This window comes from Leucoraja erinacea, chromosome 6 (assembly GCF_028641065.1).
Source record: "Leucoraja erinacea ecotype New England chromosome 6, Leri_hhj_1, whole genome shotgun sequence".
Lineage (NCBI taxonomy): Eukaryota > Metazoa > Chordata > Chondrichthyes > Rajiformes > Rajidae > Leucoraja > Leucoraja erinaceus.
Window position 1 is genome coordinate 72946526 of NC_073382.1, and position 14150 is coordinate 72960675.

Here is a 14150-nt window from a genome sequence, read left to right on the forward strand (position 1 = left end):
CCATGAATGTTTTGGGACTGCCCGGTGATGTCATTCCAGGTCAATCTTCTTTAATTTCCTCAGTAAGACTAAAGGGAGTTGCATTGAAAATGAAGTCATTTAATTTGTGTCTGATGTGGAAAGCACATCAGGCATTGATGTTTAAGAAAGAACTGCAGATGCTGGAAAATTCGAAGGTAGACAAAAATGTTGGAGAAACTCAGTGGGTGAGGCAGCATCTATGGAGCAAAGGAATAGGTGACGTTTCGGGTCGAGACCCATCTTCAGACTGATGTGGAGGGGGCGGGAAGAAAAAAATGAAGAGGCGGAGACAGTAGGCTGTGGGAGAGCTGGGAAGGGGAGGGGAAGGAAGGAGAAAGCAACGACTACCTGAAATTGGAGGTCAATTTTCATACCGCTGTGGTGTAAACTACCCAAACAAAATATGTGGTGTTGCTCCTCCAATTTGCGGTGAGACTCACTCTGGCCATGGAGGTGGCCCAGGACAGATAGGTCGGATTCAGAATGGGAGGGGGAGTGCTGAGCCACCAGGAGATCAGGTTGGTCAATGCAAACTGTGTGGAGATGTTGGGCGAAGTGATCGCCAAGCCTGCGCTGGGTTTCACCGATGTAGAGCGGTTGACACCTAGAGCAGCGGATGCAATAGATGAGGTTGGAGGAGGTGCAGGTGAACCTCTGCCTCACCTGGAAAGACTGCTTGGGTCCTTGGATGGAGTTGAGGGGGGAAGGTACTTGATGTGTTCAGCTAAATTTCAGGAATGATGCAAAATAGCTGTGAAATTGTATGATCATATTTCATATGGTCAAGTTAACTTCCAAATACAAATTGTTGAAATAAACATCCCTTAGTTTATTTGTTCAGTCAGCCAACCACTCTGCTTCGATTTATCTGAACTGGAAGAGTCACTTCTGGGATGAAAGAGAAATCAAGGAGAGAATGGGGCCTCTTTAAAGATCAGTGAGGTTGTTTATATTTAGTTTTGTCATGCGTACCGAGGTACAGTGAAATGCTTTTTATTGCGTGCTACCCAGTCAGCGAAAATACTATACATGATTACAATCAAGCAGTCCACAGTGTACAGATACAGGATAAAGGATATAACGTTTAGTGCAAGATAAATTACAGTAAAGTTCGATTAAAGTTAGTTCGAAGGTCTCCAATGAGATGGATGGGAGATCAGGACTGCTCTCTGGTTGGCGAGAGGACGGTTCAGTTGCCAGATAACAGCTGGGTAGAAACTATCTCTGAATCTGGAGGTATGTGTTTTCAAACTGCTGTACCTCTTGCCTGATGGGAGAAGGGGGAAGAGGGACTGACAAGGGGTCGGCTGGTCCTTGATTATGCTGGTGGCCTTGCCAAGGCAGCGTAATATGTAGATGGAGGTTGGTTTGTGTGATTGTCTGGGTTATGTCCACAACTCAGCAATTTCTTGCAGTCTTGTATGAAGCTGTTCCTAAACCATGCTGTGAAGCATCGTGATACAATGCTTTCTACGGTGCATTTGTAGAAGTTGGTGAGTGTTGTTGGGGATATGCCGAACTTCCTAAATCTCCTCAGGAAGTATAGGCATTGGTGTGCTTTCTTGGCCATTGCTTCGATGTGGGGATGGATGAGGTCCTAAATTAATCTTGTTCAAGAACTGATTAGGAATAGTCAGCATAGATTTGTGCATGAGAAATGGGGTCTCATGAATTTGATTGCATTTTTTGAACACGTGACCAAGAAGATTGATGATGGCAGAGTGGTAGCTGTTATACCACATGATATACCACAAGGCCTCTGAAATGGTACCACATGGTAGATTGCTCGGAAAGATTAAATCGCAATGTATCCAAGGCAAACTAGCCAATTGGATACAAAGTACCTTGTAGAAAGGAGTTAGATGGTTTTGGTAGAGGGTTGTATTTCAAACTGGAGACCTGTAACAAGTGACATGCTACAGAGATTGGTATTGGGTCCACTGTTTAATATTTATATTAATGGTGTAGGGAGAGTGTAGGTAGGATGATGACTAAATTTGCAGATAACATTAAAATTGATAGTGCAGTTAAACAGGTTTTCGAATATTGGTCTCGATCAACTGGGTCAGTGCACCAATGAATAGCAGAAGGGGTATAATTCAGATAAATGTGATGTGTTGCACTTCAGTAATACAAACCATGGCAGAGGTTACACAGTGAATGGTAGGGCCTAGGGGAGTGCTGTAGATCAGAATGACCTTGGGTCGGTGCATACTTCCATGAAAGTGGTGAAATGGTGGACTGTGTGGTGAAGAAGGCAAATTGGTTTACTCACCTTCATTGGTTGAGGCATTAAGTACATAAATTGGGACATAATGTTACAGTTGTACAAGACATTGATAAAGCAACATTTTAGGCCACTGTGTACAGTTTTGGATGCCCTGCAATAGGAAGGATGGTATTAATCTGGAAAGGGAACAAAAATATGTTACTGGGGCTGGAGGTGTGAGTTATGAGGCAAACCTGGATAGGCTAGGATTTTTTCCTTGATTATCAGGAGGCTAAGGGGTGCCCTTATGGAGGTATATAAAATTAAAAGGGCCATAGATAAAGTATATGCACAAAGACTATTTCCCCAGGGAGGAGAATCAAAAACTAGAGGATATAGGTACAAGGTGAAAGATGTAGATGGGCAATTTTTCCAGTGGTCAAGGCAGGTACAATTACAGCATTCGCATGACACTTGAACAGGTGCATGGATTGGAATGGTTTGGAGGGAAATGGAGCAATCACAGGCAAGTGGGACTATCTAGGTTGGGAAACTTGGACAAGTTGGGCCGAGGAGTCTGTTTCTGTACTGTATTGGTTTATTTTTGTCACATGCTGAATTACAGTGAAACATTGCGTGCTTTCCAGTCAAAGTCATACAACACATGAGAACCATCATGCCATGCATAAAGAGAAAAATACCTGAGTGCAGAATATAGCATTGCAGCATTATAGCATTACATTTAGAGAAAAAGTACAAGGGCTGCAATGAGATAGGTTGGGAGATCTGGACTATCCCGTTAGCTTGTGAGAGGTCCATTTAGTAGTCTGATGACCGCGGGAAATAATCTGTTCCTGAACCTAGTTGTTCATGCTTCAAAGTTTTTGTATCTTCTGCCCAACAGGATAGGGGAGAATAGGGAATAATTGAGGTAATTGATTTGGTTGGTTGCTTTCCTGAGGCAGCGTTAAATATAGACGGAGTTGAAAGCTGCTTTGTGTGATGGACTGGACTAAATCCACCCCTCTCTACAATTTCTCACAGTTTTGTGCAGAGATATTGCCAAACTAATGCATCCCGATAGAATGCTTTTTACAATGAATCTGCAGAAGTTCATAAAAGGAGACATGCCGATGGTAGTCTTCTGAGGAAGTAGAGGCGTTGGTGTGCATTCTTGGCTTTAGCTTCAAAGTATTTGTTCGAGGACAGATTATAGGTGGTATTTATGCCCATGACATTAAGTTCTCAACCATTGATGCTGAATGGGGTGTGCACACTACTTCCTTTCCCAAAGTCAATAATTAATTGCATGAATCTACGACTTGAGAAAATGCCATAAAGGTGATGAGTATTTATGGATGTTAGAACATCAAAGGGTTAATTGTTCCTTGAAACCAAATTGTGTCAAAACATTATTTTGATTTAAATTTTTGGTCTGTCTTTTTTTTCCTGAAGCTTACAGGGTCACCACTAAATGTGATGGCCAGAATGACCAGTGCAGAATGTGGAGTCACAAAAGACAGTTCTACAAGTCAAATTGGCATGCCAACACCACCATTGCCTCCATTGGTAGCAGGAACTGGAATACCTCCACCTCCTCCACCACCGCCACCACCTCCTCCACCTCCACCTCCACCAGGTTTTCCAGGTGGACAGCGGTCTCCAACTCCTCATTCACTGCCACACGGATTGAAAGCTAAAAAAGACTTCAAATTGGATATTAATATGAAAAGAATCAACTGGTCTAAGGTATGTATCTTCTTAAAAAAAGTAAACAAAATTTTGGATGTAAACAGTGCCTGGAAGCAATCTTTCTGGTAGCTTCAAGAATATCATGGCATATAGAGTAGGTATGTTACAAAACTTCTGTCACTGGCCGTGTGCGCGACTTTGGCGCCTTTGGGGGGGGAGTGTTAAAATGCTGTTTTCTCCTGCCTGCCAGAGTTTTATTTTCTCGGGGTGCGAGCTTATGCTAAAGATTTGTTCCGACTACCGGTCTGTGGATTTTAAAAAAAAAATCGCTACACAATTTCAGCGCTGGAGTAAAATAAAAATTAGCTTCTAATGTCCTGACCGCCTACAACGGGGACGGATTTCAGGTACGGGACAGCTAGAGGAAAGCCGTTTATTTTACATATAAACGTGCTTCTTAGGATTACCTTAATCCAAATTGTACGGTGCGAAAAGGTGATTTAGGCCCCATGCGAAACCGGCAGTGTTTTTCCTGCTGATATGGGGTTTAAATTCACCGCAACCGCAATGTTCCAATCGATCGCGTTCCACAAAACCCATTCGCAAAGTGATTAAATCGCCATTAATTTACGGGAATTAAACATTAAATTCCTTCCATTTGGCCTATAAATTCATGACAATTAGATTTTAAAATCACGTTATATTGTGAATTCTTGTGTGAATGTTATTTGGACATTTAAGCTATTTAAAAATGTTAATCTTTTCTTAAGAAATAGATAGATGTTTAGATCTAGTAATTGAATTTTGTAATTAGCTGCAATTGGGTAACTAACTAATTATATTTCAGGTCATCCAAGTAAGATTGTTTCATATTTGTTTCAGAATGCTTCAATCTAAAATAATTGAAAATTTCTTTCAGTTCTCTTAGTTTTTAATAAAGTTATGGGCTTTTGACTGTCCTCGAACACAGCTTTATTGTTAAGTCAATGGAAAAGCAATAGGGAACAAGATGCTAATTTCCGAGTATGAAAATTGCCATAACCTTTTTTAATACTGAAGATGTGAAAGTGAATTAGGTGTCAAATTAAACTTATTTTTATGCTTTATCTGATGGGATAAATTGCAGACTTGATTTTTTTAAATCTCAACATTTTGTAACATTGCTACATAGAGTTATAGTCATAGAGTCTTACAGTGTGGAAACAGGCCCTTCGACCCAACTAGCCCACGCTGGCCAACATGTCCCATCTACACTAGTCCCACCTGCCAGCATTTGACTTAAATCACTCTAAACCTGTCCTTCATCTTCTTCTTGCGTATGGCATGGACAGCCTAAATTTGTAGGACAACTTGTTTTATTTGATCGTGCACACAAGGTTGATTGCATTCGTAGAAACAGGGCGGACCACGTGAAGGTTGCAATCTCCCACCCTTAAACCTGTCCTATCCATGTACCTATCAACATCCTCGTAAATCTTCTCTGCACCCTTTCCAGTTTGACAACATCTTTCTGTTGATGTTCAACACTACTTTTCATTCTGCACTCTGACAGAAATCAACTCATCCCTTTTTTTAATGCAATTCCCATGTCGCCTGCGGCCCCGAGACTGGCTGCAGTCACAGGTTGCCTGGGAGCCTCGGGACAGGCTGCAGTCACAGGTCGCCTCGAAGCCTCGGGACAAGCTGCAGTTCCCAGTCCCGGGGTTTCAAATTTGGGAACTGCAGCTAATTCTCGGGGGGCCGCAGGCGACATGGGAATTAGCTTGTACAGAGGCTTAGGGCAACCTAAAGTTCAGCTAGTCCCTGGGGCTCGCACGACTTATGGGACTTGCATATCCCAGGGCTCGCAGGCGACTCTGGGAATTCAGCTAGTAGGCCTCGCAGTTTGATTCTGGCGCTAAGCCAGAGGGTTCGCAGGCGAAGAGGGAACTGCAACTGTCCTATCTTACTTTGAGGGATCTTTGAACGCAGCCAGCCCCTGTTTCAGGCGATCTGGAAACTTCAGAAAACTCATTGATAAACACGTGAAAACTATGTATTATTAGTATGTATTATTACTAATTTATGTATAGTTAGTATGTATTATTACCAATTCCTAATTTAGTTAGTATGTATTATTACCTCCATTTATTAACTATTACCTCCCATTTATCAGAATTTGTTTTTAAAAGTGCTTTAAAGATTTCCATAAATCATTTCCTAAGCACTGCCTTATCGTTTAAGCACATTACATTCACATTTTAGCTATTGAGCTCATCAACAAAATAACATGGTGAAAATATTATCATTACTTGCATGAACAGCAAACAATGCACAATTCAAATAATTATTGCACCAGCACTCATTTTGTGGTATTTGATGAATCGATATGCACATTTATAAGTTATACTCAATGTACTTGGAACTACTAATTATATTTTTGATAATTTGATTATCTTGCTACTTGATCAATTCACTGAGGTAAAAATAGCAAAGTGTATTTCTATTTAATTTCTTGCTGGAGGCAACATTTCAGTACTTTTTTTACATATTGGTTATTCACCTGTAGATTTTTCTGTTTGGGTGAGTAGTAAACAGTAATTGCATTTTAAAGAGAACAAAAGTTGATTAAAAAAAAAATCAGCTGACACTAATTTAAAATCCAGTTGTTCCAGGACAATAAGAGGCAGGGGAAAGTAAGCACTTCATGTCTGCAACTTTACTGTCGACACCAATATCATATGAATGTGTAAACTGAAAAGCATTAATGTTTCATTTATTACGTTTCCACATTCAGTGAAGCTATTAAAGCAAGACAGAATTTTGCCTTTTCACAATGAAGCCAAATGTTACATTTGTAAAACAGTACATCTTGCACCACTTTACTTCTTCAGTTAGCTGGCATAGCAGGTTGATGTGAAACAGTTGTCTTTGCTCGCCAAAGGAAAACAAAGTAAGATAACAATAAGTCCTCTTTTTCTGCAACCTCTGCTTTAATAAGAATCAAACTCAAATTAATATTGAATTGCAGATTCAGTAATGATATAACATAATTGTCAGTGAGTATGAACTTTAATTAAACTCTGTAATAACTTATATTTAAGAATAAATTAAATGCACAAATTTGAAACCACCAAGAAGAACAATGGATCCATGAATTGACAATACAAGCTTCTTAAATGCACTATATCCATAATGAATTTCCACAAGCAAAGCTGAATCAAAGTAGAAAAAAAGGGATGAGTTGATTTCTGTCAGAGTGCAGAATGAAAAGTAGTGTTGACCATCAACAGAAAGATGTTGTCAAACTGGAAAGGGTGCAGAGAAGATTTACGAGGATGTTGATAGGTCGCATGGAAGGACAGGTTTGGGTGGGAGATTGCAACCTTCACGTGGCGAGGCCTGGGACTACGCTGCAAGTCAACAAGTCGCCTGCGAGCAAATCGGGACAAGTTGTCTGCAGTTTAGGCTGTCCTTCCATACTCAAGGACAAGATGCAACAGGTTTAGAATGTTTGCAAATGCTGGCAGGTGGGACTAGTGCAGTCACACATGTTGCCTGCCAGCGTGGGGCTAGTTGGTCGAAGGTCCTGCCACGGTAAGACTCTATGACAAACTCTATGTAGCAATGTTCCCAAAATGTCCCGGGGCAAAAAATCAAGTCTGGGAACTCCCATCAGCTAGTCCCGGGGCTCGAGGGCGACCTGGGTGCTATAGCCTGACCTGGGCCAGACTCCCCACACGCTGTGGAAGGAACTCTCCCCCCCCCCCCCCCCCCCCCCCCCCCCGCCCCCCCCCAGCGGCGCTGTCCTTTTACACCCGCTATACTGAGGGATAGCCAAGTCTAGCTTTCTTGGTTAACAATCTAACCTTCGGCCTCCGAGACGCAGGTAAATTTTCAGGCCGTATTTCAGGGTAAAAAATAGCGCCTTCATTGCCAGGAAATACAGTACTCATGTTTAGTATTTTGTTGCATATCCTTTCCATGCAATGACTGCTTGAAATCTGCGATTCATGACATCACCAGTTGCTGGGTGTCTTCTCTGGTGATGCTCTGCCAGGCCTGTATTGCAGCCATCTTTAGCTTAGGAAGATAGTCACCTTCAGTTTTCTCTTCAGCATATAAAAAGCATGCTCAATTGGGTTCAGATCGGGTGATTGACTTGGCTACTCAAGAATTGACCATTTTTTGGCTTTGATAAACTCCTTTGTTGCTTTAGCATTATGTTTGGCATCATTGTCTTGCTGTAGAATGAACTGCTGGCCAATGAGTTTTGAGGCATTTGTTTCAACTTGAGCAGATAGGATATGTCTATACACTTCAGAATTCATTATGCTACTACCATCAGCAGTTGTATCATCAATGAAGATAAGTGAGCCAGTACCTTCAGCAGCCATACATGCCCAGGCCCTAACACCCCCACAACCGTGTTTCACAGATGAGGTGGCAGGGCTCTCACTTAACTTTTTTTCCCTATTGCCAGCCGGTCAACCTAGGCAGCTTTTTAGGTTGTCAAATGACAGTTTAGGTGGTCATTTAAGACGGTTTTCATGACCCGTGCGATAATGTGCTTGGACGAATTGCGTAGTTACCACTCGGAATACTGCTCAATGAAGCATTCACATCTTATTTCTGCTTCAAATAAAGTCGCAAACTAAACATATTCACCAATCAAGACATGATATATACCACAATGACATGCAGCAAAATTATAATACAGCATCTCAACTCTTTTTACACATTGCAATTAATGCAATTTCTATTAGTTTCTTTCCACTTCCAAACAAAAATGTAGTTGGATTATTCAGCGTATGATCAACCCGTGTCAATAAATTCTGGACCATGGTAACATATATGCTTAACCAAGCACACTATAGATTCTCCAGCATCTGCAGTTCCCTCTTAAACACTATAGATTGATGCAAGCATGTTTTCTGTGAAGGACCGAAAAATACCATAACATGGCCATAGCATGGGTCGTTATTGCTATTGGCACAGAAACACTCTCGCTTCCCAAATAATTTATCCATAACAACACATACAGGTTGCATGGACATTTCTAAAGGCATTTTATGATAATTGCTGTTAAAACCGACTATACCCATCTGACAGGTGAAACATTACACTTACTGACAAGAGATGGCCAAAGAATATAACTGCAGCAAATGTTCTTTTGGTAATATGTGTAAAGGTATCAAAACGCCATATTACTGGACATTCAGATTAGATGTACATGTTGTGTACAGCAATGAAGATATCCAGTTTGTACGCACCAGGTTAAAATAAAAATTATTGATAAATGCTGTTTCCATCATTTCCACTTCAGAATTAACGTTAAAATTTCAACTGAAATATCTCCTGGCCAAATTTGTGATGTATATCACCGACTGTACCTGGATAAATCCAACGTATAGTTGTGAATGTTGCTCATTAAATAACTACAGTACTGATACTCCATATTAAGAGCATTGATTTGCCGTTAAAATGAATTCTGTAATAACCTGTCAACGGTAGCAGTTACAATCGAACACTGCGGTTTTAATGTTTCACGTGTTCACAATTTAATTAATCCATCTTTATGGACTAAAACAAATAATAACATTGGGAATTAAAACACATTTGATTGCATTCCATTATCAAACATAGTCAATGTTCGCTCTGAAGAAATAGGGTCAGGGAGGGGGGGGGGTGTGAATCGGTGCAGGGTGGGTTGATGACGGTCGAGGGGGTTGAGAAGGTAATTGGTGCGGAATGGATGGATTGAGGCAGGTGAATTTGTACGTGTTAGTTGGAGTATGTAAAATTGTGAGGGGAGAGCACGGGGGATGTCAGTGGTGTTGAATGGGGGAGATCAGTACGGGATGGATGGGGGGTTCAGGACAGGATCAATGGGGGGGATCAGTACAGGATCAATGGGGGTAAACAAAAATGCTGGAGAAAATCAGCGGTTGAGGCAGCATCTATGAAGCGAAGGAAATAGGCAACGTTTCGGGTTGAGACCTTTCTTCAGACTGTTCCCCCCATTCTTCTTGAATGGGGGGGGGGGGGGGACAGGACAGGATGGAGGGGGGGGGATCAGCCCAGGTGGGATGGGAGGGATCAGTACAGGATGAATGGGGGGTTCAGTACAGGATGAATTGGAGGGAGGGGTCAGTACAGTGTGTATCGGAGGGTCTGTGCAGGATGAATGGAGAATCACTACAGGATGAATGAGGGGAACAGTACAGGATGAATTGGGGGATCAGTAAAATATGAATGGTGATCGGTACAGGATGAATGGGATCAGTACAGGATGAATGATGGGATCAGTACAGGATGAATGAGGGGTCAGTACAGGATGAATCAGTACAGAGTGGATCAGTACAGAATGAATGGGAGGATCTGTACAGGATGAATGGGGGAGCAGTGCAGTATGAATGGGGGATCAGTACAGGATGGATGGGGGAGCAGTGCAGGATGAATGGGTGTAGCAGTGCAGTATGGATGGGAAGGGGGGTCAGTACAGGATGAATTGGGGGACCAGTGTAGGATGGATGGGGGGTGGCAGGAGAATCAATGTGAGGTGGATAGGGTGATCAGCACAGGATGAATAGATTGGGTGGGTGGGTTAGATGGGGAGGGGAGCTAAGGGGATGTAAGTGAGGACTGAATAGAGTCGGGAATGGGGATCAGTGCGGGATGGAGAGGACGGGTCCCAGGATAAGAGCGGTGGAGGGGGGCGTACAAGAGAGAGAGAGAGAGAGAGAGAGGGGGGAGGTGGGGAGGAAGAAAGGTCAGCGCTCCTCGGACAACATCGCACCGCTGCCTTGACCGTCCCTGTCCACCGCAAAGTGCCGCCGCCAAAGGGGGAGGCGGTTGGGATCTCCTCGGCACCACCTCCCCTCCTCCGCCAGCCAACAGCAAGGTGCGGGGCCGAGCGGTGGAGCTCAAACATCCTATAGCTATAGGATCTTTGATGCAACTGCATCAGACAGCGGAAGGAGGCATCCCCCTCCTTCCCTTCTCCTGGCCTCGGCATGCGAGAGGGTTTGTTTTGAAAGTGGTTATCGCCGTTAGCAGATTTGAAAGCAGCGGCCGCTATCAGGGTGGGCGGGGTGCGGGAGGAGGAGGAGATGGAGCCGCTGTCGCGGGCGCTGCTGTTGCTGTACGGGGCCTGTCATTCGCACAGACGCTCCGTCACCCAGCACCTAGTATCTTTGTCCCGCACAGCTGTCGTCCACACGAAACGTCACGTTCCTTTTACTCCAGAGATGCTGCCTGACCCGCTGAGTTACTCCAGTTTTTTGTGTCTATCTTTAGTATAAACCAGTATCTCAAGTGCCAAGCCGGGCAAGTGACTCGGGGTTTAGGTTGCCAGGTGGCACTTTGGGTGGTCATTGGCACCTGGGCAACCGCTAATTTCGAGCCCTGGGTGGTATACTTTGGATCTATAAATGGCGTGTCCTACTTAGGCGATTTCTTCGGCGACTAGGCTGTTTTCACATGATCGTGGGGTGACGCCTTTATGGTCGTGAGTGGTCTCCTCAAGTCGCCTAAAGAGTCGTAACGCTTTTCTGGTCGCCGCTGGATTTTGAAATGTTCAAAAAATTTCAGCAACTGTGGACTTGATGTAGCTCGTCTTCTCCTGTCGTCAGTGCTGTCATAGGTTGTCGCCAGGATGGCGCAGGTTGACGCCATGTGACGTTGGTTGTCGCAGGGTGCTGACTTTGGTGAATTCCATTGGCGACTATCTACGTCAACCGGCGACAGGTTCCGGCAACTGAATTGTCTTCAGTTTTCATCCGTTGTCGCCGACAGGGTGGTTGCTTGTCGTAGCTTGTACGTGGACGTACGTTGACTTGGGTTGTCGTAGGGTGTCGCCTGTGTGGTCGTAGGTGGACGTCCTAAGTCGCGATGATTGGGTCGCTGGTTGTCGGTAGCTTGCCGTAGCTTCACGTCGACTAGGTGGTAGGTTGTCGTAGACATTGTCGTAGACATTGTTGTAGACATTGTCGTAGGGGGGCTCCATTCGCCGCTTTTTCGGCGATCTGCTGCGACTGTGACAGTCGCCAAAAAGATCTCCTAAGTGGGACAGGCCCTTAAGCATCTACGTTAACTAGAAACTGGATGGACAGGGAGACTCTGGCTCTGCAAACATCCAAATCCAAGGCATTCAAGAAAGAGGATCTCCAAAACAAGTTGGAACTTCAATTAAATTGTGGATCCCAGGTGACTGTGGCAGGGCCTGAATTACGATCATGAGTTACAATCCGAAGTTGGAGATATCCTGGCAATGGATGAACGCGATGCCATTTATAGAAGATAGACACAAAATGCTGGAGTAACTCAGCGGGACAGTCAACATTTCTGGATAGAAGGAATGGATGACGTTTTGGGTCGAGACCCTTCTTCAGACTGAGAGGGGAGAGGGAGACGCAGATAAGGAAGGGTAAGGTGTGAAAACGAGACATCAAAAGAGATGCCGATCAAGGAACATGTAGAAAAGATCATTGTTTGCTAGGAGCCATTCATGCCCATTTTGAACAGGTAAGCAAAGCTTCACTGAGACGCGTCCGCCTTATCTCCCCCTTGCTCTGTCTCAAATATCTCTGTGGAGCAAGTTAGATTTACTTTTGTGATGGTAAACTGGGAAAGTTGATGGAGTCCTGGCCGAGTTGTGAAATTGTGTATCAATCAATTGGCCACAGAGTTTGTCAACATCTTCCACCTCTCACTTAAACAGTCTTCTGTCCTCATTTTCGTCAAGGATTATTCCAGTTCCCAAGAAAAATAAAGTGACCTGCCACAATGATGAGTGCCTCTTGGTTCTAACATAATATAGTGCTTTGGCCCACATTTGCACCAGTCTTAAGGACAATGATAACCCCCTCTAATTTAAACACAGGAAAAATAAACATAGAGCCAATAAGCCCATCTTTTTTGCACTACATAATCAGGATTGCTTTGACAATGAGAATATATATCAGGATGCACTTTATTGACTACAGATCAGCCTTCAACACATTAATACTGATTAAGCTCATCTTTAAACTTCTGGGGCTTAGCCTTGGGACCTCCATCTCCAACTGGCTTCTGGACTTCCTGATCGGCAAACCTCCTCCTCCCTAACACGCCACCCTTGTGCCCCCAGGGATGTGTGCGCAGTTTTATTCGCTGTACACCCGTGGCTGTATGGCAAAGTACAAAGCCAACTCGATCTTTAAGTTTGCCAATGATAAGACTTGTTGGCCAGATATACAAGAATGATGAAACAAAGTACATAAAAGAGGTCAAGAACCTTGTGTCATGTTGTCAGGATAATAATCTTGCTTTCAATTGAAGCCAGGTGAATGAGTTGGTTATTGACCTAAGGAAGGGTATTCACAGCCATATCCTCATCAGTGGACGTGCTGTGGAGATATCTTCAAGATTTGGCATGCTCTAAAGGATCACTTGCAGCTGATGAATTTGTGTAGCTTTCATTGGATTCACAAAACTGCTGGAATTCCAGCCCCCCCTCCCCAATATTAGAGAACAAATCCTAAAAATATAGAGTTTTGGAAGGTGATTTGGGGATCATGGGGAACACTGAAGACAGTAGACCTTTGGAAAGAACAGGTCAGCCAGAATCTTCCTGAGCAGTGGAGCAGACTTGTAAAGCATTTGGCCAATTCCTGTTCTTCCTTCTATTCTACTGTTTGAAAGTTCAAATATAATCCATGTTATCGAGTTAATCTTTCTTTTAAAATCCTTTTTTAGTTTTTTTCAAAAGCAAAAACAAAAGAACAAAAAAGTAATGATAAACATAACAGTGATATTGATACATAGGGATCAGGGTTACATTAATGGCAGGTATTACCTAAATATGAGTCCAGCGTCAAAATACACAATGAATATAGACCTCCCGGTCTTTATGTAAATACAGGTGCACAACCTTTTATCCGCAAGCCTTGGTACCAGATCTTCTCGGATTTCGGAATTTTTCGGATTTCGAAATGGAAGATTTTTAGCGTAGATTAGGTAGGTAGCGTGGGCGGCTTGAAAAGTCTGGAGCGGCTCCCCGGAGACTGGGGAATCATTGTAAATCATTGCTTAAATGTTAGTCAGTTAGTTTGGAGGGATTTTATGTGGTGGGGGGGTGAAGGGGGAAACTTTAATTCTTAGTCCCCTACCTGGTCGGAGAGGCGGGGTGCGGGCAATGCCTTACCGGGTCACCGTGCAGTAAGCTCCGGAGCGCTGTGGCCGCCGACTCCCAACATCGCGGGCGGCG

The 14150-nt window shown here is 43.5% G+C and overlaps 1 protein-coding gene across 2 annotated transcripts in view; it reads left to right on the top strand.

Moving 5' to 3' along the window:
• Window positions 1–14150, top strand: part of LOC129698312 (protein diaphanous homolog 3-like) — a 463901-nt gene that overhangs the window by 146856 nt on the left and 302895 nt on the right. For both annotated transcript variants that reach the window (XM_055637392.1, XM_055637391.1), the window contains exon 16: window positions 3686–3979. In XM_055637392.1, the coding sequence (XP_055493367.1) occupies window positions 3686–3979 (294 nt within the window). The remainder of the gene's footprint in view (window positions 1–3685; window positions 3980–14150) is intronic.